Genomic DNA, 23,579 nt, shown 5'->3' on the forward strand with positions numbered 1-23,579 from the left:
CTCAAAGGTGAATATGCTAAAAGTGAAATAACAGCATGATGGTGTACTGGAGGAAATAAAGTTGTAAGAAGCATATTAGAATTATAAGTAAATCAGTTACAAGAAAAGCCCATGGTAACTGCAAATTCCACGGAAACAGAAATTCAGTAGGACTTTTTAAAGTGCAGGGTTACTGGAAAATAAATATAAGAACGTGCAATTTAGCATATTGCTGAACAACCCAACAACTTTTTGCCACTGTACCTGGCATCATTTTATATGGCAAATTTGTTAGCATTCCTGTTAAAGAATGTTAAAGAATGTTAGCATTCTTGTTAAAGAAATCAGGCCATGTTAAAATTTGATAGGAAATAAGGCATTATTGCATTTACCGCTTTTCAATCTCTCCAGGAACTGTAAAACTATATAAAAAAAATCAGAATTTAGTCAGAAAACAAAATAAACTTTAAAAACCCTGTGCCAACACGTTTTCGGCACACAGACACAGTAGGTAAGGCTTCATCAAACAGAAGTAGTCAAGCGGCTCCGCGCCGGAGCGGGGGCCTGTGCTGCCCACAGGGAAGAGGGAAGGCGCTGCGAAAAGGGAAACTGTGGGGAGAACAGAGAACATCCAAACTACAGAAACATAACTATACATCAATAAAGCCTCTCGTAATATTCTCAATATTCACATGATTCACGTGATTCATCCCTTAACTGCGAGAGCCAGCCATCTCATGATCCATCCACAGCAGCAGGGCCCGGGGCCATGAATCCAGCCCGCCGCTGGGCTCGCCCGGCTCGGCCGCCACAGCCCTCCCGGGGCAGCTGCACCTCTGCTCCCCCCAAAACACTCGCGGGGAAAAGAGCGGGGGAAAGGCAGCCACACCAAACAAACTCTAAAACCCGCACACAGTAAGAGGGGAAAAACCACCAAAGGATAAACACAGAAAAGGCACAAGCTGCACTTTATTTCACCTTCTGCCAAGAAAGTCACTGATTGAGAGTTGCATTTTCCAAGGCAAAGATCTGTCTTTTGGAAACTTCAAACTCAGAAATGCCATTTTTACTAGATGTGTACCAGGCCAGGCCTCATTGGAGGCACAGCTTTTCTCGCAACTCTGCATCATCTTTAACAGAAAAAGAATTAAGCGGTGTGGTCATGAGTCTGGCATCTCAGCCAGAAAGGCCAGGTATTAGAGGGAAGAAGTCAGCCTATAAAATCTGGTCATTTTTTCTCTTCCATTGGCCTGTCAATAATGATAATCAGACTATATCCCTACATGTTAACATGAAGGTGTTATTATTTACATAAGCAGTAATAGATCTATAAAGACTTTTGAATTCTCTTCAAGGACAAGGAAATTGGAGCCAATAATCCTTAACAGAGAGGTGCAGTTTAACTTTTCACTGCAGATGTTAAACCCAAGGGCAGTTCATGCAATGCTGTCTTTACATGTCACTGTAGAGACGGGCAAGACACCTGTTCTTCATGCACAACAGCCCATCTTTATTCTTCACAGCTCATATTTATATGGTTTTCTAAAGGCATTGTGTTTCATTTCAGTTGGTTAGTAACTCACTGCAACTCAGTTCATTGGTTAGTAGATGCTAATGTAGATGCCAGTCAAAACCTTTCCTCTCTAAGGATGTTTACATTCTTGGCTCCTGCTTAGAAGATGTGGGTAGAAGTATTTCTTCTCACAGGTGCAAATTCCTTTCTCACAGGAACCTGTCAGGCTAGCTGTCAGCTGTACTTAGCTGAAGTAGCAGGCCCGAGCCATAATTTTACAAGGGTAACAAGGCTCTTATTTTATAGGGCTTTACCTCTATGCAACATTGACATATGACCATTTCAATCCTAAAGATTAATCTTAAATTTCTTTCATGTGAATTTTGACCTTTGTAATATTTGTGTGTGATAGATTTGGAGTTAAACTCTCTTTTGAATCATCCCTTCATAGAATCATAGACACATTGAATCACTGAGGTTGGGAAAGCTCCCTGAGACCATGGAGTCCCAGCTGTGCCCGATGCCCACCTTGTCCCCAGCCCAGAGCCCTGAGTGCCACCTCCAGCCCTTCTGGGGACACCTGCAGGGATGGGCACTGCAGAGCTCCCTGGGCAGCCCCTGCCAAGGCCTGAGCACCCTGGCCATGGGGAAATTCCTCCTGCTGTCCACCCTGAGCCTGCCCAGGCCCAGCCTGAGGCCGTTCCCTGGGCTCCTGTCCCTGTTCCTGGCAGCACAGCCCGACCCCCCGGCTGTGCCCTCCTGGCAGGGAGTTGTGCAGAGCCAGAAGGGCCCCCCTGAGCCTCCTTTGCTCCAGGCTGAGCCCCTTCCCAGCTCCCTCAGCCCCTGCTGGGGCTCCAGCCAGGCCAGCATCGCAGTGCTATACAAAGAGCAGTGCATAGACCTGCCAGAGGTGCCTTTATCACCGCCTTTTAAACTTTCACAAATACACAAAGACTCTTCAGACAGCACTACAGTCAAGTCAGGAGCAGAAGTGCCAATCTCCTCTGCAAATCCCTGCGGCCCGGCCCGGCCCGGCCCCGCGCTCGGTGCCGCGGTTGCCGGGTGACCGCGCCCGGGCCCGCAGCGTCTGTGACGGCGCAGCGGCCTCAGCGCCCGGAGCTCGGCCCCGGCTGCTCGTTCGCAGCCTCGGCGTCTGTAGGCGGCGGCACTCGGCCACTCGCCACAGGAATTGTTCGCAGAACGGTGGTTTTTGCGAGCGAGCTCTGTGAATTCACGGAGAATTGGTCTCTGTGAGCAACTGCTGAACTCGCAAAGCATTGGTCTTTGCCAGGGACTCCTAAACTCGCAGAACATTGGTTTCTGCCAGGGAGTCCTGAACTCGCAGAACATTGGTCTCTGCCAGGGAGTCCTGAATTTCGTTTGAAGGTAAAGACTGACTCAAGTTGTACTTTCTGGGTTTGTCACATCTGTGCTCTGAAAGAGAATGCCAAAGGGAAATAAATACAGGATGGGATAATGCCAGTCTTCAGCTCGGTGGCATGTACAGCTGAGGGGATGAACAATATGTGGTCTACTGATGGCGCTTTTTTCTCCCTGAAGAAATGCAACATTTCTTAAATATTCTAGTCTATACAGTTTTCCTATAGTATTTCTTTAAACTACTTCTAGGCGAGTGAGTTCTGTTCGAATTTCAGTGGGTTGTTATGATCTGGTTATTAAAATTATGAAGGAGATGCCCCTGAATTAAGGTGCAAAATGAGACCATAGGCCACAGTCAATAGTCTGGATTTTATGTAACAGTAAATGTGAGGAAGAGAGAGGGGGAAAGAAATAGGAAAAGGAGGAGGGAGGGGGCTGGGAAAGGGGGAAGAAAGAGAGTGACAGAGACAGATTTAGTAGAAAGTATCACCATTCCTTGGATCCCATCCCATCCCATTCAATGCTCTTCTGGTCTTCTCTGTGGTGAGGTCTCGCAAAATGTAAGACTGCAACGGATTAATGCAGATTTGGGCAAGGTGGGAGAGCCCAGGTACCTCCCTGGGGTGGGGCAAGTTTGGCTCTGTCTCTTGCTACTTTTGAAAAATGTAAAATCTTTAGCACCCGTATATCCTTTGAGTCTGCCATGAATTGGGTTGTGGATTTTCAGGTCTGTTGTGTTACTTTGCATGCCATGCAGTCATCTGGTGCAAGGCCTCAGGAATGGGTCTGGGGGCACTTTGGAGGGCTTTGATGGGTTATGACCCCACCTCAGCTGCCCCTCATGGCAATGTGCCCTGGATGTGGCCTTCTGGGGCTGGGGGGTTTTAGAGCTGAGCCAGTTTGTGCGAGGGAGGATGGGTGTCCACTGCCTCTTACCAGAGGTTGCGCCACACCCCCAAAATTTCCTCCTTCCCCCTCTGTTGATGGGAGCTTTGTGTGCAAACCTGGCCTCAGCGGACGAGTCTGTGGCTATGCCTTCCCCAGCCTGAAGGCAGATAGAGCTGATTTCCAGGACGGCTGCTGGGTTGGGCTTTAGTGGGGATATCTTTTTCTCTCTCCGCCTTACTCACTTCTCCCCAGACCTGAGCTAACAGGACAATGGTGTCACCTTTATCTTGTCTCAAGTTCCCTTAGGCGGCTTAACACACAGTCAGGAGGCATTTCCAGGGAAGGGTGGGCTTGGGTGGGCTCTGCTTCTTTATTCAATTTTGTCACAATGGGCAAAAAGTCCTTTATAGCAATATTTAAGCCATTAGCCATAACATTCCAGTCTCTCATAAGTCCTGTGAGGAGCAGCTGAGAGAGCAGGGGTTGTTGAGCCTAAGGAAGAGGAGCTCCACTCAAGCTGTTTTTAAGTAATATTTAAGCTACAGCTTTGTCTGTCCTAAGTCTTATTAATGTTCAGCATTTTAGCTCCAGGTTTCAGTACAATCCATCTTTGAATTGCACAAGGTAGCCATATAGTGCAAATAAAGTCCACCTAGAGGCCTAGCACCACTAGCTACTTCTGCCAAACAAGCACTTAGCTACTTTCAAATCATAGAGAATCTTTAGCAGCAGTATATCCCTTGAGTCTGCCATGAATTGGGTTCTGGATTTTCAGAGCTCCATTGTTGCTCCTTCCAGTTTTGTTGAGGCATTATCCCTCATCTGCGACATCCTCCTTTCAGAATGGCTTCTGGATTCCCGAGAAAGACACCTACACCTCGTCTTTTGCTCAGGGACAGACTGAAGTCTGATACTGTGAGTAGCCACTGGGGCTGTGTTAAGGCTGGAAGCTCCCCTGGTGTCCCTGCTCTCCCTGCCCCCGTTGTCCAGCAGCGCTGGGAAGCTGCAGACCCCCTCCCCACCTCTGTGCCATGCTCCTGTTGCTGGGGGCTGTCCTGGGGCAGTAGGGAACACTGTGTGATGTTTCAGGGACAGCCCAGCGCCTGGCCTGGCTATGCCAGCGGAGCCAAGTTGAACCAATGTTCAGCTGAAGCCCCCAGCATGGGCTCCTTTCCCTCCCCTTTGCCACAGGAATCCCTTCTGTCAGGCTGGGCACTCACCTGTGCTGCTCTGACCAGCCTGCCCTTGGGCACCTGGGCATGAGGGGGGGAAAGCTCCAACTCTGCCCAAAGCCTTGAGAGCCACGGCTGGTCCCAGCTGGAAGAGCTTCCAAAGCAGCTGCTCTCTCTCAGCTGCTGGGTGGGCACAGCTCCAGCCCTGCAGGCAGCGCTGGAGTCAGGGCCACAAAGGTCCCTTGCTGTCTGGAGCTCCCTTGACTGAAGATGCCCCACTGCTGAGGCTCTGTCAAGGACAGCCCTCTGTTTTCTTCTGTGGAGGGCTCTGTCAGCCCAGACAGAGAAAACAAATGCTAATTAACAGAGAGAGCTAACACTTGGACACATTCCTGTGCACCTCACTCTTGGCACAGCTTTTCTTTCCTGCTTCTCTTGGACTCAGCCAGCAGTGCTGTCTCCTCACTGTGAGTTTTGAGGGTTGTGCAGCGATGGAGTTTGGGCAGTTCTGGGAGCTCCTCCCCACTCTCTGAAAAGGTCACTGCCTCGATCCAATGAGACCTAAGAGGAAACAAATGCCCAAAGAGCAGAAATCCCCAGACATGTCACACCAACCACGGCAAGACTAATGGGACAGAGCCATGTGCTTGGAGTGTGTGTATGGCGCTCCGTATTATTAATGTATTGGCGCGAAGTATTTCAGCAAGTGTCTTCCAGGGCTTCCAGAACTGTCCTAGTGGCTGTGATGGCAAATTATTCATCAGTTGTAAGTGAAGAAGAAAAGCCTCTATGAACAAGGGCATTTCTGAGACTCTTGCTGTTTTTTGCCTTTCAGCTGACTCCCTCTGCCTTCCAGAAGGAGATGTCTCTCAGCACCAAGGAGAGGCTGGCCAGAGATAAGAAGCTGAGTCTGCCTCAGATTGTCCAGCCTCAAGACAAGCATGAGACCTCCCATCACAAGGTAGCCTTTCCCCGCCCTTGCTGGTTGATGTGATAATTGAGGAGGATCCCACAAGAGCAGCTTGGCTTGAGCCTGCTCAGCGTGGTCCATGAGCCTTTGACCAGCCCAGGGCAGAGGTGGAAGAGCCAGTGTTTTCCCAGTGTGGGTTGGGCAGATGTCCTCCCCCAGAGCCTGTACTTCAGTGGGGATCAGAGCAGAATCTTCCTCCCAGCAGCTGAAGCTGTCTCTGCTCTCTCTGGCCTCTCCTTGCAGTTGTCGGCAGCTGACCCACAGCAGAGCTCATTTCAGCCTTGCCCACCAGAGGTGGTGTTTCAGAACTACAGCCCTGGGGAGGTGTATGAAGTGCCCGTGCTGCTGAGGAACAGGGACAATGTAAGTGCGGGGATGTGGAGGTTCAACGGTGCGCTTGAAGAGGAGAGCAGAGAAGGGTGGTTAAGGATGGCACCAGGGCATGTCCACCTGTCTCCACAAGTGGCAAAACCATCATTCCATGTCTCTCCTGCAGATTCCTCACTTGATGAAGGTCACCTTGGTGAACTCCCCTTATTTCCAGCTGGTGGGCCCCGATGACGCGTGCCGCAAGGTGCCACCGGGCCTCTACACGACTGCCCGTGTCCGCTTCACCCCTGGGGTGAACAAGGTGAGTCTGGAGGGCCCAAGAGATTGGCGTCTTCAGTGGAAAGTGGACCTGCAAGGCTGGATTCGGGACATCTGGCCTGGGTTTTGAGGACCTGTTCTGGTTCCAGTGGAGTTGCACAGGATCTAGAACTGGGAGATGCTCTTTGCTCATGCTTAAGATGGGGATCAATGCTCTGTGCTGAGCAGTTTCTTTCCCGCAGGATTATTTCCACGAGCTTGTCTGCAGCACTGAAAGGGAAAAGTTCATTGTGCCCATTCGGGCCATTGGTGCCCGAGCCATCCTGGACTTCCCTGACCAGGTGGACTTCTCCGTGTGTCCGGTCAAGTCCAGCAGCCAGAAGACTCTGCTGATTCGCAATGTTGGTAACCGGGAAGCTCGTTTCCAGCTGAGCACCCAGAGGTGAGGCAGCCCATCTGTTCTTGTGCAAAGGATACCACCTTTGGGTGATAACAGAGTCGGGAAAGAGCAGCAAAAGGAGCCATCAGAGCTGCTGCCCTGCAGCCCTGGCTGGAAGTGGGCAGGACGTGTGGGGCTTGCTGTTGCTTCTCATGTTTTAAGCAGGATGCAGCCTCTGAGCTTTCTCTGTCCCAGATTTCCTGGGGGGTGCTGGAACATGTTGGTCGCTGGCTTGCACCCTCCTGAGCACAAGCAGCTTCAGGAATGCTTTCTCACCACTGTCAGCCAAATAGAGCCATTCTCTGGGAGGCCACAGGCACGTGGCTTTCCAGTGGTCCCCGCATCAGATGCCTCATGTGAGCTGTGCTGTGGGCAGCCTGTGCTGTTCCTGTCAGTCTCAGAAGACAATCACTGTTTCTCCTGTTGGCTGAACTGGAGAGGGTAATGCATTTTTGACACCGTATCTGCAAGGAAACTGCAGTTCAGTTGGCTGGTGGTGTGTGGAGGGTTATGTGATCCCAGAGGTCTTGGTGTAGGAGCTGAGGTCAGGAATGCAGCACAGACCTGCTGTCTAACCTGGGGCAACTGCGTGGCTTTGATTTTTTTTTTCCCTGGCAAAAGAGAGATCAAAAGGCAAATTGACTTTTCTGCTGTGAAACGTGAGGGTGCGAGAGGAGCTTCCAGCAAAGCCTGCCAAAGCTATTTAAGCAGTCTCCTCAGATGCTGTTCTAACAGGTGGCTGCTTTTGACTCTGCAAATATGTAGGCAGGAACTTGTAAATCCATGCATGGTTTTTCTCTGGGATTTCCAGATCTTCTTTTGTCACCACCAAAATAAATACCCCATAAAGTCTGGTCTCCATTTACAATGTCCTTGGTGTGGGAGGCAGCTTTTAATGAGACCAATTCTCCCAAAATCAAAAAACTTAATAATGGCAGTTGAGGCACCAGTGGACAAAAGAACATTTGGCTATAGCAGATAACTGTACCGTGGGACTTGAAATAGGTTGCAGCCTCCTTGCACACAGCATCTACCAAAAGTGCAGGTGAATGGTGCTTGGAGAGACTCGGTCACAAAATTGCCAGCTTTGCTCAGTTGTCAGCTCTGTTTCTAAATTGTGTCGGGGGTACTTGGTCCTTGGTATCCTCATGGCCATAACTTTTGCCCAGCTCTGTCAGTAAGGGGAGCTGATGCCTGATGAAAGTAAGCAAGATGCAAATGACCCTTGAGCCTCATTGCAGAGAGCTGGATACAGAGTATGGGGGAGATGAGGTCACTTCATCCCACAGGATCTTGTGAGGACTGGATCTCCTCACACTAGAGTCAGTAGCTGTTTCTGACCCTGTCTGTTGTGTCTTCTGCTGACTGTGGTTGGTTTGCTCTTTGCTTGCACAAGTGAGCAGAAGGGAACTGGACTGCAAAAGGGATAACATCGCCAAATCTCCACCAAGAGTCCTACTATCTCTGTGTTGCAGCCTTTTCTCTGTCATTCCGGCCATGGGAACTCTGGATGTTGGTGACAGCATGCAGGTGGATGTAGAATTTCAGCCACTGAAGACTGGTGACCATTCTGGGTCCCTTGTCGTGCACTACGACACAGGTGAGTGCTGGGCACTGCACAGGGCACTCTGTGCATCCCTCAGAGCAGAGCCCTTTCTAAGCAGAAAGGTGGGTGTGGCCATGGGTTTAAAGAGGGAGATGATGATAGTTTTCATGGTATTCATTTTGTAGTCTTCTAGCTTGTAGTCATGCAGTTTGTCATCTTGATCCTTGTAGAGCTCCATGTAAAAGCCATTTCTAGAGAGCACGTGTGATATTTGTTGTTTGCATCTCGCCTGGGAAACACTCACCTGCAACAGGAATGGTGAGCTTGAAGTCTGAGCCCAGATGAATCCCAGGAGCTGGCTGGGAATAATGAAGCTTTGAAAGCTCTGGAAATGAGGGAGCCTTTGGTAGGGGTCTGTTCTAGAGGGCGAAATGCTGGCAGGTTGTCCAGGACATCGTCATGCTGTGCACATGCAGCTCTCAGCTTGTGATACATGTACTGCTCCATGGAACTGCTCATTCAGCTAAAAGCTGTGACACTTTCTTCTGCTACCTGTGGTTTGCTCTGTTCCTTGTGCTTCCATCAGCCAGTGAGGTGAGCAAAGACTCCCCTTTGCTTTGTTCCAGGTGAAGAGACCCACACAAGCCTTCAGGGAAGTGCTGTGGAGGCCCACATCAAGCTGGACAGGGGAACCGTGACCGTTGAGCAGACGTACATCACACTGTCAAACCACGCGACTGTGCTCATCCACAACCAGAGTAATATCATAGCCCGCTTCCAGTGGAAGGCTGTTGCTACTGGGGAAGAGGAGCATCAGCTGGAGCTGAGGTAGGTTTGAAAGATCCATTTCAGTGACATACCTTGCCCAAGGGTAAAACTAACGCATGGCTTCAGGAGATACTGGTGCTTTTGAATGGCTTAGGGTAAGTAAACCGTCCCATCTCTACCTGCCTCCCGCAAGCACTTGTGTGTCAGGAAAAGCTGCCTGAGGTGGCTGGTGGATTCTCCCTCAGCTGTGAGCCAGAAGGTTCTCTTGAGGGCTGCTGGCTTTGGAAAGCTCTCCTGAGCTTGCAAGTGTGGAGTGAACAAGTGACCCTCTGATCCATTTGGGACCCCATGGCTCAGGCTCAGCCCTTTGCTGCGGAGCTGCTCCTGCCCTTCCACTTCTCTCTGCAAAGACGTGGCTTATTAAACAACCTGCCGTGTTTGTCTTTCCTATGCCTGCAGGCAGTATCCCAGGGTATATCATCAGCAAAAGGAGAAGCTGAATGATTTGCTGAAGGAGCACGGAGTGGACACCACTTTCATAGAACGCCTTGCTCTTCTCAACAACAGCTTCCAGAGGGAGATGGCAGAGATCAGAGAAGATCTCATGCTGTTCGACGATGACATTTTCTTCCTTGATCCGAAGGTAAATGATGGCTGAGAACCCCCCTTCGTGCTTCTCTTCTTCCTCTTCCTCCTCATCCCTGAGTAAGATCACTTGACTGATCCCTGCCTCAGCTGGCTTTGTGTGCCAAGAGAGAAGTCATCGGGATTCTGGTGAGGTCAGAGAGCTGGTTGCAAAAAGCATTTCTGCCCTGTGGGCTCCTGGCAGGCTGCAGGAGCCTGACTAAAGCTTCCAAACTCTGTTGTCAGTGTTATTGATGAGTGTTACTCACTCCTTGCTTGTCGTGATACTCTAAATAACGGCTCACAGGACTGTGGTTGGAAACAAGAAATGTGATGTCTGAAGAGAAATGTTTTGCTGTCTCCTTCTGCTTTAGGAGGGTGAGATCTGGCCGAAGTGCTCGGCTGAAATCAGAGTGTTCTTCAAGCCCCAGAAAGCCCGGGTCTATAGGCGAGTAGTTTACTGCGACATCTCAGGTACGGCTCCTTCCCTGCCTCTCTCAGCGCAGTGAAAGCGAGGTGCAAATACTCCCCACATCACTGGGCTCCTGTGTCATTGCTGGGAAGGGTCTGTGGTCAGCAGGACAGTGCTGGCACATGCCCACTGTCCCTGCAGCTTCCAGGGCATCTCCTCTATTTTCAATTTTTCCCTCTGTTCAGCTATTCTGAATGCTGCCTTTATTTAGTGTGCTCCTCCTCCCTTGGGAAAAGGACTCTGAGGTGCACCCAGAAGGAGGAAGAACAAAATTTTTGGCATTTCCTAAAGTTCCACTCTCAACATAGGGGTAGAAGAAAGGATGGTCTCTATGGATGTACTGCATCTCCTGAGGGAAGAGAAGGGTCCATATCTTCTCCTGGGACATCAGGAGCCAGTCCCATGCAGCTCAGAGTCAGGGACTAGCACTAAGGCAGCCTGGAAAATGCAAGATAGCAGAAGGAATTCCTGTACTGAAATAGAAATCTCTCCCCAGGCCGTGAGAGGAGGCTGCCCCTGTTCCTCACAGGGGAAGGCCTTGGGCCCCGGCTCTGTTTCGTCTTTAAGGAACTGAACATCGGGGAGGTTTGTGTCAGAGTAACCCACACATATGAGGTAAGCAGCAGGCTTGGGGTGGATCCTGGTGGCCCCTAGGGTAGCAGTGAGCCTTGTGGACCTGTGGGATTCCTGGCAACTTGGGAAGTTGTGATACTAGTCCAATTTGGGGGATTTCCTGGAATCTCGATCTTTTGGATGGGGTCTGAAAGGTGCATCTGTTGTTGGTGAAACCCCAACGCCTTCTTTTGGGCACTCACCTTTGGAGATCAGCTGGGAGGCTTCCTGCAAAAGCGCTCGACACATGAAACCAACACTGGGTCTAAAAGCTGCATGTTCAGAGGCTTTTGTTCCAGTCCCAGACACAAATCAACCTTTGTGCTCAGGCTGTCCAAAAGCAGCTGGAACAAACTGGCTGCGTTTGAGTTCAAGTCCACTGCAAACAGTTTTCAGTCATGTTCCTCCTGCATATTGGTGGGAGTCAGAGGAAAGCCACCCACCCTCCAGGCTCAGCGCTGCTCACAGCGCTTGGCAGAGCTTTCCCTTGCTGAGCAGTCCCTCAGCACACTTCAGCCATGGTGTGCCTCTGGCTCTAGAAAGAGCAAAGCGTTTCTGGGAAGGAAGCAAAGGAACTTTCCACGTCTTTGCTTCTGGTTTCTCCCACTCCTGCTGTAACCAGGTTGGGCTGCAATGGAAGCTGAACATGCCCTGCCCATGGTGGGGTTGGACACATTTGAAATCACTGGGGTGATGTCACTGCTAATGCTGTGATGCCCAGTGCTGCACTTAGGGCCAAGTGGGAATGAACTCGGTGATGCTGAGCAGCCCCTCTGTGCTGCAGATCAAAGTGGACTGTCTGTGCCAGTGGGAAAAGCCCAGAGTGACTCTGGTTATGTGAAGTTATCACTGCTTTGCATGAAAAACCCAAAGCTATACAAAGCTGTATTTCAAAGTTGTATTTTTTTTTTTTTTTTTTTTTGCTTCTGCAGCCCAGGGCCTCTTGTGTCTTTTACAGGTGTTGATAGTTTAATTTGAAAGTGACTCAGACTTCTGTAAGAAAGGAAGATTGCTCATGTATTTCCACTTTGCTTTTCTGCTGCTGCAGGCGCTCCTGTTCAACGATGGGCCTATTGAGGCTCCCTTCAAACTCGTCCCTCCAACCACAGCCATGGGCTCCAGCTTCAAACTTCTGCCCCAGGAGGGCATCGTGGCACCATACAAGCTGCAGGTCATCGGGGTCTCCTTCTATCCCACCATCCTGGGGGAGTTTGAGGAACAATTCTGCTTCCATGTGACTGAATGCCCTAAGCCTGTGACCTTCACTATCAGGTGAGGAGGGCTTTGGGAGCTTGTTGGGCTCATCTGTAGCTGTCTCTGGGTAATCATCTTCCATCTACCTCGTTTTGTGGTGGAGCAGAGAAAAAAGGTGATGCCTGAGGTCTTAATCTTGGCTCTGGCATCCCTTTAGTGTGGGGGTGCCTTCTGGCCTGTGTGGTACCCGGGAGCTGGAATGACTCCTCCCTGCAGGGATCTCCCTCTGCCTTGGGCCATGGCAGGCAGTGGGATGGGTCAGCTTTGGGCAGTAGCTGCACTGGGATGTCCCACCTGAACAGCCAGCAAGGCCCCCAGGGCTTTGGAGATGGGCCAGCCTGGGTGATTCTGCAGCAGCAGCAGTGTTTGTAAAAACTTCTGTTAATAACCCATCCCAGATGGGCAGCAGCAGCCTCACCTCTCACAGGCATGCTGTGGGGGACAGGCTGTGCTCCCAGCTGCTGTGCACAAAGTGCTCTGGTGCCTCCTTTCCACAGCCAGGAAAGGGCTGATGTGGGAGTCAGGGAACTGTGCAGCAGGAACTGTCCCAAGGACATGGGCATCATCCCCCGGGCTGGTGCCACGGCAAAGGATAAAATCCTCACTCAGCAAAGGGTGGAGGTGGGAAAAGAAGAAGAAAAGCGATGACAGGAGAAGTAAAACTTCAGCTCAAAGGCCTGTCCCAGATAATCTGTCAGCTGCTGACCACTTTGCTTTGCCTGCCTACTGTCCACATGGGTGCTGTGCTGAGCACAGGGTGCTGGGTTGATTTGAAACCTGGGGTGGCTCTGGCAGCAGCTTTTATCCACCCTCTCCCTAAGGACATGGGAACCCTTTGTGATTCCCTTTAATAAAGGCACTGCCTCCCTGCCTTTGTCCTCACAGGGGCTGCGTGATGGGACCGACTTTCCATTTTGATATGCCCGCCCTCCCTTTTGGTGACATGGCCTTTGGTGAGTGTGCCCTGGGCTCGCACCACAGTGTCAGAGGTTGAGCACTTGAACCACTTGTGTGGTGCTGAAATTGAGCACTTGAACATAAGAGCATTCATCACTCGTGTTCCTCCACCACAGCCTCTTCAAGGTGTTAATTCCAGGGCTGCTGGTGCCTCAGGTACCCTTTTGCCATCATGAGATCCAACAGGACCAAAGGATTCAAAAGGCCCTGTTTGGCCACTTCTTGTTTCCCTTTTACTAAGTGGCACCATAAAGAAAGGCACCAGGCAGGAATATGGTTCTGTGATAGCAGATTCATCCTGCTTAATCTGATTGCATTCCTAGGGTTTCTTCAGCTGGGGGCAGCTGTTTGATCTTTGTTTCTTTTAACTGTGCTGCTGAATGTTGTCTGCATGTGGTTACCTCAGTGGCATTTGAGATCGTGACATCCTTTTTGTGCCTCTCTTGCCTCCCTGCTGGAGTCACTGTTGATGGGCATGGAGAAGCCCTGGGCTGTGCCTGCAGTTGGGTTTTCCTCCCCATCTGGGTTTAAATGACTCTTGGTAAGCAGCTGGGAGATGTCTCCTCCACACATAGCTGGCCAGCCAAGCCATAGTCCCACTGCAATGAGCTGTAGTTCAGATAAGAAGTAAAATCCAAGCTCAGTTTTATCCTACCAGGATATTCACACCAGGAATCATGAGAGATTGATGCCTAAATGGATATTTGTGTCATTTTCTTAGGTTTTCCTCGCACCTTGAAGTGTTGCCTGTATAACACCTCCATGACACCCATAGACTTCCAGCTCAGCGTTCCTGGGGATGGCTTGATGTACCCCAGTGTTAACAGCTACACTCAGATACACAGAAGCGGTAGGCAGAATTGGAGGCCAGAAGCTCGATGTCTTAAGACGCTAAAGCAATTTGCCATAAGTCCCTTCAGGGGGACCGTCCGTGCCCTGGGATCCCAGGATATCGAGGTATGGGAAGAGCCCAGCCTGTGGGGCTGAAGCTTCACTGAAGTGTGGGAGGGCTTTAGCTCTGGTGCCAGCTTTGAGCATGGTGTGAGTGGGAGATCTGCACTGGTGTGAGGCCTCTGCTCGCTGGGTTGCTCGGGATGTTCCTCAAGGAGCACTGTTTTGTTTCCAAAATCATGAGCTGAGATCAATAGCATACGGTCAAGTCCTGAAGCCGTTCTTGTGGTTTTGAGAGCGATTTATTTGACTGGAAGTGGGCAGAGGAAAGGAAAAGAGAAGGCTGCTGTTAAAGAGAGAGACAGCATTGGAGGAAGCAGTTTTCTTTTCTTCCTGGTCTTGTTTCTCATCTCCTGGGCAGCAGATGAGTTGTATTCACTGCAGGGATCTTCAGTGGGGACAGAAAATACTCTGCAGCCATGAACTGCCCAGCATGTGCTGGGCCACACTTTGCCCGCAGTTTCCTGCTGTAAAGCTGGACTCGTTCCATTCAAGACAACAGACTTCTTCTGCATTTATGTCATTGTAGTCAGGTGAAAAATTAGTCCCTTTAGCAAATCTGCTATTGCCAGAGGGCTTTTCTTACTCTCAAAGACTGTTGCTCTATTTATGGACCAGCAGAGGAATGAAAGCAAAATCCTCCCTTTGTCGACCATGGAACAAGAATTGGAGGACAGCACACATGGGTGATGAGATTTTGGGAGTGAGCAAATACTTGCTGCACTTCTTTTCTCTTCTACCAGGTCACCCTGTGTCCCAACATTGCTGGAAAGTACAATCTGGAGCTGGTGCTGGACGTGGTTGATGTTGGCAAGAAGGTGTTGACACTGCCCATCACAGCCAGGTACCAACCCCTTTCCTGCACCTGCTTGTCTTTCCTCATGCATCCAGCACAGCACACTGCCTGGCTGCAGCTCCAAAGGAGAAGTGTTGCTTAATGAGCTGGATCTGCCCATCGAGACATGAGAACAGTGCTAGGAAAGCAGCCCATAGTGAGATGCCCCCCTGCTCACAGCCAGGCATGGCCCTAGGCCTTTTTCTAAAGGGAGCGGGAATAGCATGAATTGTTGGCCTGGGGTTTTGGTGCTTGAGCTGGAACAAATTTCCAAAGGGTTGCCTGTCCTTCTTCCTGCAAGTGGTGAACTTGTGCTGGGTTGTGACCACCCTGCATCAGTGGTTTGGAACACAGTGAGCAGCCTGCTGAGAGCTGGGGTCTGGTTCACTTCAACAGTGCAGCAGTGGGGAAGGGCTCCAGGCAGGAGTGGGGAGAGCAAAAGATCTTACAAAGAGGACTGTAGTCCTTGATGGGGCAGGTCAGCTCAGGTTTCGCTGCTTCCCTCTGGCTCTTTTGAGTAATGTTCTCAGAGTTGAGACCAAAAGTTGTTCTTGCTGCAGCAGAATTCCATCCATTCCATTCCATTCCATTCCATTCCATTCCATTCCATTCCATCCTGCTGTGCTGCTGTGGGTGTCAGTTGAATGCCAAGAGGGGTGCAGCTCCCTGGTGCTGTTCCCTCTCCCAGGGCAGAGGCATCCAGGCAGTGCCTGGGCTGCCATTTGGTAAAGCAAGCACAAATGGGGACAGTCAGTGTAGAGACCCATGGGGTAAGGAATTGAGGGAGCTGTAGGAACTGGAAGAAGCTGATCACCTGCACTGTGGGCCTTGTGCCCTCCCGTGCTGGAAGAGATGATTCCGTTTTCACGCAGGACAACAGTGCTGAAAGAGAAAAGGGAGTCATTTTCACTGATACACTGGAGTCTTGTATTCCTTGAGCCTTGGTGGGCACAGGTCCTCATTGGAAAGGCTCCCCCAGAGCTCATGGACCACTGGGACTGTTACAGGAGTCCTTGCAGGTGTCCTTGGGCAAAGAAGGGGCAAAACTGCTAAGACAGCTCTGGACTACAGTAGGACTACTCTACTGCTCTACTATATTAGATTTGACAAGTATCTTACGCTCCATTGCATGCTCTTCGAGGACAAAAGTTCTCCATGCTCTCAGTATCTCTGATTCCCTTGGGTCATTTCTTTGCCCAGATGCATCGTTCCTCCACTGCGAGTGCCCAACCCCGTCGTGATGTTTGGGCACTGCTTTCTAAAGGCCCGCTATTATGAGAAGCTGACCGTTGTGAATGACAGCGACTTTCCTGGCTGCTACTATGTTCTCCCTCAGGTTTGGCCTTGCGTCCATCTCCTCCCCTCAAATGTTCCTGAGGGGCTTATTAGGGGAAGAAAAGGGTTTGGATAAGACCTTGCTGGTTTCTCTTCAAAGCTAAAGGTTTTCTGAGAACAGGAACCTGAATACAAACTTTAGGAAGCAGTTTACCATCTTGAGGAAGATGTTGAGATTCTGAGCCTTGACTTGTTTTCAAGTGGGAGAGCTTAGAGGGCAGTGCAAATCTGATGCAAGGAGGCTGTTGGCACCAAAGTGCGTGTCTGTGGATGCAGCAGCTTTTGGACCCGCTGGGGATGCTCAACACCTAGACCTTGCATCTTGTTTTTTGCCTTTCTGCTTTCTCCTGAGAATTTTTACAAGCGTGTGGGAGTTGCACTTGTGGTAGAGGTTAAGGAGTTTAAAGTTTCCTCAGTTCTGAAGATGCTTTTGATTCTGTCCCTTCCAGGAAGGCAGGGATGAGGATTCTGCGAGGTACGCCAGCCCTGTGCCGTCTGGGATTATCAAGCCTCACAGCTCGGTGGAGATCCCAATTGCACTCGAGGCCCGGCGCCTGGGAGAGTGCACCATCACTGCTGGGCTGGCCGTGTTTGGGAGACCAGGACCCCCAAAGGTGAGAGCAAGGGGACATGTGTGCCTTGAGCAACTCATCCCAGTGGGGTGCAAACTGCACAGGGATTCTTCCAGGCACTTGTGATATATGGCTGGTGTGGACAAGGACAGAAGGGACTGGTGGCACAAGCAGCAGCTTATGCCTAGGAAAGAGGAAGAGTGGAAGCCTCATAGGTGGCAATCTCAGTGCCTGACCCAGCGTATAGTTACAAATGTGGGAGATGGGATAACAAGGCCAGGCTGAAACCCAGACCAGTCCCCGGGTCTCATACTCTGCCGTGTTATCAGATGAACACAAGCGCTGCTTCATTCCAACTGTTCAGCATCACACAGGGACGTCCCTGAATCCTGCTAAAGCAAGCACTCTTTGCTAAAGCAAACACTGAAGGAATGGTTTGTGCAGAGCTGGACTGAGGCTCCTCTGAAAGCCAGGTCCCTCAGACCTGAGAAATACCCATCCTATCTCCTCAACAAAAGCCCAGCCAAAACTATAGGAATGCCCACACAGCTTGCATCTGGAGCACAGACTTGGCTTGTTTTTTCCACCAAGTTTGGAAATGGATAAGGCAAGCAATTCCTGAACTCAAGCCTCCTAAAAGAGGACTCTGAAGATTCTAAAGAAGATTCTAAGGATTCTAAAGAAGATTCTAAAAGAGCTCCTAAAAGAGGCATATATCATAACAGCAAGAGTGACTACAAAATGCAGGCCCAGTCTGCCAGGCACGGCTGCTCTTCATCCCTACACAGTCTGGTTTGTGACATGAGCACCCCAGCAAAGCCAGCAGTGCTGCAGGATGTGGGGGGGTGTGTGTAGCAGTAACACTGAGGCCAAAGTTGCTGTCTGCTTTTATTCTCCTTCCTGAGTGTCGCATTGCCTGTAACGCTGCTGAGCAGGGCTGTTCTTGTCCCTTTTAAGAATACTGTAGATGAAGGGTTTGTGTGTTTTTATAAGCCTTTTCCTCAGTGAGGATCTATTGTCCTCACTGTCACACCCTAACTGAAGCTGGGCCAGGCATCCTCCAGGTGCTATTCTGCTCATCTGCAAAGGGCTCTGCCCTGCCTCTGCTGCTTCTGCCCCACTGTCACCTAGAAGCACAGCCAGCTGGTGAGGCACAGCTCCTCCCTCCAGCTTCTTCTTCCAGGGAGCCTTGGGCAGCATCAGCCAGGCTGCAGCCCCCTGGGCCTGCCTTCTCCCAGAGGAATAAAAGATCTGTCGTCATCATGCAGGGCTTTAGTTCCTTATTCTTGAAGTACCAGCCATGGCACATAGTTTCTGGCTCTTCTTTGCACAGTCATCTGTGTCCCAAAGGGACATACATTTCTGGATGCTGCTCCTTCTGACTGAAGGTAATTCTGGCAGCTGTCAATGCCATTCCCTCAAGTCAGACATCACTAAAGGTTTTACATCATGGACCCTGGTTTCTTCTGTAGTTAAAACATACTTCAAGCCCTCCAGTGAATCTTATTGGCATTGTGAGTTTTATGCATTCAAGTCCTCTGTAAGACTTGGGCTATTTAGGACCAGTGAAATGCAACAAGACTGAATCAATTGTCCTGGTTTCTGCTGCTGTGAGCAGGTAGTTTAGCAAAGGGATCCATGTTCCTTGTCCCACTGGCTGTGCCAGCTCTGCAAGAACAATCCTTTTGAGTTTCAGATTACCATTTAGTCTGTTCAGCCATTTTTTTGGCAGGAAAAAAAATACTGCTTGAATGATGCAATTACTAATTAGTGCCCCTTACTCATATACATGAAGATTAGACATAAGCACAAATTGAAGGCAGCTAACTTGCCTCATCTCAGCTCTGAAGAGCCTGCTTTGCTTCTGACTCCTGCTGGTTTTGCCAGTGTAGCTTTTTGGATTTTCAAGAACAGAGTGTTCAAGGATGGCTGTGCAGCAGCGAAAGTTGGGAAGGTGGTTTGGGCCAAGATGGAGCAGTGAATGAAGCAGGCAGGAGGTAAAGGAAATAATAGCCATGTGGAAGAGGTGTGAAGAAGCAAGCATGGCAAACAGCAGTTCTTTGTCCTCTGATAATGGGAGCTTGTAGCTTTCAGGTGGGATCACTGCAGGCCCCACGCCCGCTCCAGGCCTTCTGTTTCAGTCTGCATCACTGACAGCTTCAAACAGCCATCATTATCCCCAGTCCAGGAATGCTCTTAGAGCTGGCTATGTTTTTAAAACTGCCCGTGTTGCAACTTTTTTTTTTGATGTTTCCTACCTTCTTCCTGGAACAGGAAATCCTTTTGAAGTTCATCGGCCAGGGACCCGTTGTTTATGTCTACCCGCAAGAGATAAACTTTGGCTCTATCCCAGTCTTAGAAGATTGTTTCCAAACTTTGCGACTTGTCAATCACTGTGAGATTCCTGCAACCTTCCAGGTAGAGATGGTAAGTGTCTGTGGGGCTGTTTTCCAGGGACAAGTGCTGGTTACTAGCAGCCCTTGACCTGTTTTTTGTATGCAATGTTTCTGTATTGTTTTCTGTGTGGGTGGAAGCAAGATATTGCATCCGAGTGCAAGCAAGAGGAGCCAGGATCTCAGGCACGCCTCTGTGAAATAGTTTGCAGAGAGGCTGGAGCAGAAAGGAGTCTGGGTCATGTTTGCAAGTTCTCTCTTTATTTTGTGAATAAAGAGAGCTGTGCAAGTCATGTTTTTGGAGCTCTGAGATCAAGAGAAGCCTGCAGCCCTTTGCTCCTAAGAGGGCATGGATTTCCCCATGGACTCCCCATTCCATCCTGCATTTGCTTTGTGCCAAACTTGTGTTAATGGCAGAAACCTGGGTGTGAGATCTGCCCTCAAACTGCTCATGGGAAGGCAAGTTTCACGACTCCTGTGGGTCGAAGCAGCAGTGCTGTCGCAAACAAATGCACCTGTGAGGCTTGTGCGCCCCCAGAGCCTGTGGTCTCTGTAGCATTGCAGAATGTCTCTGGAGAGCACCTGCAGAGGAAGGTTGTTTCATTCGTGGAGGTTACACAGGGGGACAAGCCACAGGGCTGGAGCTGCAGCTGCTCCTCTGGCAGGAGAGGCAGCCAGGAAGGGTACGTGGCTTGGGGCTGAGTGGGATGTGCTCCCTGCTGGAGGGGGCATCTGTGAAAGGCTTGAAACAAGCTTTGAAAAGAGACTTGACCTTCTGTGTATTGGGTGGGTTCAACTTCTGGAGCTGGTTAAAGCCAACCCTGACACGGTGGACTTGTTTGTATTTGTGGATAAGTCATCAGGTGTTGTGTGAGAGTCCAGGCTCAACCTCTTGGGCTAAGGAGGAGGGGTGTGAATTTTCCTCTTGCTGCTTTTCCAGCTGTTTAGGGGGTAAACATTACACCAAAGTGGAGGATTGCCAGGGCAGCTTTTCATGACTCCACAATGGAGTTCTGCTTTCAGCCTCTGCAGGGAGCAATGCATCTTGGCTGGGTGGTCGTGGTGTGTAAAGGTTGGGTTTCACGTGCTCGTACCAGGGCTGGACCTGCAGAGCTGTGTCTCTACAGCTGTGCTGGTGCAAGGCCTTTCCTCCCTCCTTGGGGCAGCTTCCAGCTCTCTTGCCCAATCCGTGAAGTCCATGAGAAACCAGATGGCAAGAGTTCTTGGGAAGAGTGGGCCATGCCCACAGAGCACATGTTGTCTGTCCAGTTTGCTTTCTGCTTCCTGCTTTCCTGCTCTGCTCCAACCATTTGGAGGTGACTTTTCCAAAGCAGAGGGCACTGGGGCACCTCTCTGCAGCTGATGATGGGTGGGGAGGGAGGGCTTCAGTCCTTTAGGGGGTGTTGAGATGCACTGATGGCCCCTTGGGAAAGGAGACTTGGGGATTTTGCTCAGCTGGCTTTGCAGAGATATTCTTCAGGCTCTCAGCAGTGTCCTCCAGCTGTGTGGCTGCTGGGCTGGGATTTGAGCAGTCCTGCCTTCCTCCGGCCATTGGGAGCCTTTGTGCAGACCCAGCTCTGCTGTCGGGAAGCCAGCAGAGAATAAATAGCTTCCCTTGGCAAGCACTCCAAAGAGAGCCGGGAGGGGGAACTCCCTTCTCCTGAGGAGGAGCATCCCTTGGGTTGAGCAAAACGCGGCTAATGACCTGAGGGTGTTAAAGGAAGATAAAATACAGGTTGTATAAGCTCTTGGGGAGTTGCTGTGCTGGACAGCATAGCTTACATTTAGGGAAATTAAACCTTTATGGTTTTTATACTCCTCTCTTTAGCCTTCCTGTTTCCTGCACCTCACAGCAGAGCAGGGTCCATGGCTTCCATCTAAGTTTCTGTTTGGCTTGCCTTACAGGAAAGGAAATGCTGCTGCTGGAAAATTGAGCCCAGTAAAGGAGAGGTCCCCCCTAATTGTGAGGTGTCCGTGGTTGTCACAGCAAACCTGAATGACACAGTGAAATTCCAGGAGAAGATTAAGGTGTTCGTTGAGGACAGCCTTATTGCCATCATCACTGCCCAGGCTGTGGGCATTGGCACCACAGTTGTCATGGACAAGCCTCTCCTTCCGAAGCTCGACTTGAAGTCCCACTTCAGGTAGGAGACTCTAGAAACTTGCACATCTCCTGTGCGTTCAGCAAGGAACAATTTTTCCATAGTCCTTCAGACTAGATCTTCAGTACTCAAGGTCCCAGCTCTGTTTCCCTGAAGCCACAGGCATTCCTTTAGAAATATGTCACCTGAGAGTTGCTAGATATCCTGGAAAGCCACAGAAATGGAAAAGCTGGACGACCTGGCCGGGCTGAAGCTTTGAGCCTGAGCAGCCTTTTGGGGAGAGGTTTTATTGCAGAGTGTGCAGTCCCGCTGTGCCATCAGGGTGAAGCTGAAGCTGAGTGATGCCGGGAAAATAGCAGCTCTCATGACATTCTCCATCTCTCCTTCTTTTCTAGCCTTACTCCCTGCTATTTCCATTTCAAAATGACAAACAGAGGACGACGCATCCATCGGCTGTACTGGAGCACAGAAGTTTCCCGCACCTTCCGGCGCCGTACTCGTCCCCCTGCCCGCGGTGGCAAAAGCAAAAATGCTTCCCAGATCCCCAGACCTGGCAGCCCCGTGTTTAAGCTGCGGCCACTGCAGGTGGAGCTGAGGCAGGGCGAGTCTGTGGACATGGTGCTGGAAGCCTGCTCCAGCACTGTCCAGGTGAGGCCCCTGCCAAGGGCTGAGCCTTCCCCATCAGATCCCCTCCGCTGCGGCTTCTTCTGCAGCCCCTTGACCATTGCCTGGGAAAAGCAGCAAGTGACTTCAAGAAAGTGTTTTAAGGCCAGTTGCTTTCCTTGCTGGCCACCGTCAGTTGCTAAGGCTCTTTTGTGTTTCCCTAGCTAGCATAAACCCAACTTGCTGATCCCAAAATACAGGCTGAGGGAAGTACTGCTCCTTCGGGCAGACAGGCGTTACCTGTGTCATGTGCTGAGGCAGAAAGGAAGAGCAGAGAAAAGAAGTTGCACTTAGACTAGAAGCCCAGGCAGGAAGCAAATTAAACTACTGTCAAGTGTTTTTTCTGAGGGAAGCAGGGAGTAAAACAAAAGCCCTGTGAATGGCAGGAGTGTCTGGGAGCAGCATTGCTTTTCCTCTGAAGACAAACATGGGCACAGGGCTGGTCTAGCTATGAGTCCTGGAGGGGGAAAACACAGCGTGCCAGCTCTAATGATCAGTGCGATGTCCGTCCAGGCAGGAAACGGTTCCCAGGGATCATCAGAATTGACAAGTTGACTTAGGTCAACTTTTCTATTACTGCTTCCCCCCAGTCTCTCAGCCAGCCCTGGTGTCCCAGGGACAGCCAGGTTTTGCAGCACTCCTGGAGAGCAACTCAGAGGGGGAGATTTTAGCAGAATCTGGGAGTGGTCTCCTTCCTGGACCTTCCTTTCCAGGGGAAGTTGAAGCTCTGCAGAGAAGCTGCCAGCTAAGTCTGGCATGCATTCCCTGGCTGCAGGGCACCTGGGCACAGATATTTAGAATAAATAGGTGGCAGCACAGAAAGAAAAGAGCTATTGAGGAGAGCAGAGACTAATTACAGTCCCTACTAATAAGTGACAGGAATAGGGCCCATGGGTGGGTTGGCAAGCCAGTGTGGGGTGTTGGGCCTGCCAGCACGCACTGGGAGACAAGTGAATCTTGTATGCAGGTGGTGAAGGAGCGGCTGCTGTGTCAGGCTGTCGTGGGGAAAGAGACAACAAAGAAACAGATAATGCAAATGGATGTCATCTGCAACTTCATTTGCCCTGTTGTACAAATGTCTTCCAGAGCAATCACTTTCCGTGTGGAAAAGGTAAGTCTCCAGATTGCATCCTGGCATTTAAAGGTGTAACTCTTAAATTGGTTGGAAGCAGATGGAAATAGATGCACTTCTGAGATTGAAAAATGTGAAATGCATTGGAAGGGGAAGGAGGTCTATGGCACATGAGGTTGTTTTCCCTTGTCTCCTGTTTCTGTAGAAACCCGGTGATGTCCTGGGGCTGCAGTACCAGCCTTTGTCTTTAAAAAACACCTGCCTGCTGCCATTCAACATTGTGCTGGACTTGAAGCAGCCGTTCCTGATCTGCAACAAGGACCAGCAGCCCCTCCCACATGGCCAGGTGAGCAGCCCTGGACTCCTCCAGTGGGGTCTGAAGAGGAGGGATGTGGTGGTGCCTTTCTGTTGGGAGCTCCTTGAGTCCAGAAGTTTCTTCTGTAATTCAGCAGTGGGCTGGCCTGAGCTGAATCAGCAGAGCTGCTGAAGGAATC

The 23,579-nt window shown here is 50.4% G+C and overlaps 1 protein-coding gene across 1 annotated transcript; it reads left to right on the forward strand.

Moving 5' to 3' along the window:
• Positions 1–1,036: 1,036 nt before the first annotated feature.
• LOC119705736 (hydrocephalus-inducing protein homolog) lies at positions 1,037–23,368 on the forward strand (the record flags this gene model as incomplete). The annotated part of the gene is made up of 21 exons (XM_038148501.1): positions 1,037–1,138; positions 5,768–5,893; positions 6,146–6,265; positions 6,399–6,533; positions 6,733–6,932; positions 8,405–8,529; positions 9,102–9,303; positions 9,703–9,886; positions 10,242–10,341; positions 10,836–10,954; positions 12,000–12,223; positions 13,091–13,158; positions 13,884–14,119; positions 14,857–14,957; positions 16,149–16,284; positions 16,733–16,897; positions 19,130–19,282; positions 21,154–21,392; positions 21,746–21,998; positions 22,981–23,124; positions 23,291–23,368. Coding segments are annotated over exons 1-21 (3,210 nt in total), but the record flags the coding sequence as incomplete, so codon positions are not given.
• Positions 23,369–23,579: the final 211 nt, after the last annotated feature.

This window comes from Motacilla alba, chromosome 11, assembly GCF_015832195.1.
Source record: "Motacilla alba alba isolate MOTALB_02 chromosome 11, Motacilla_alba_V1.0_pri, whole genome shotgun sequence".
NCBI classification, from domain to species: Eukaryota; Metazoa; Chordata; class Aves; order Passeriformes; family Motacillidae; genus Motacilla; species Motacilla alba.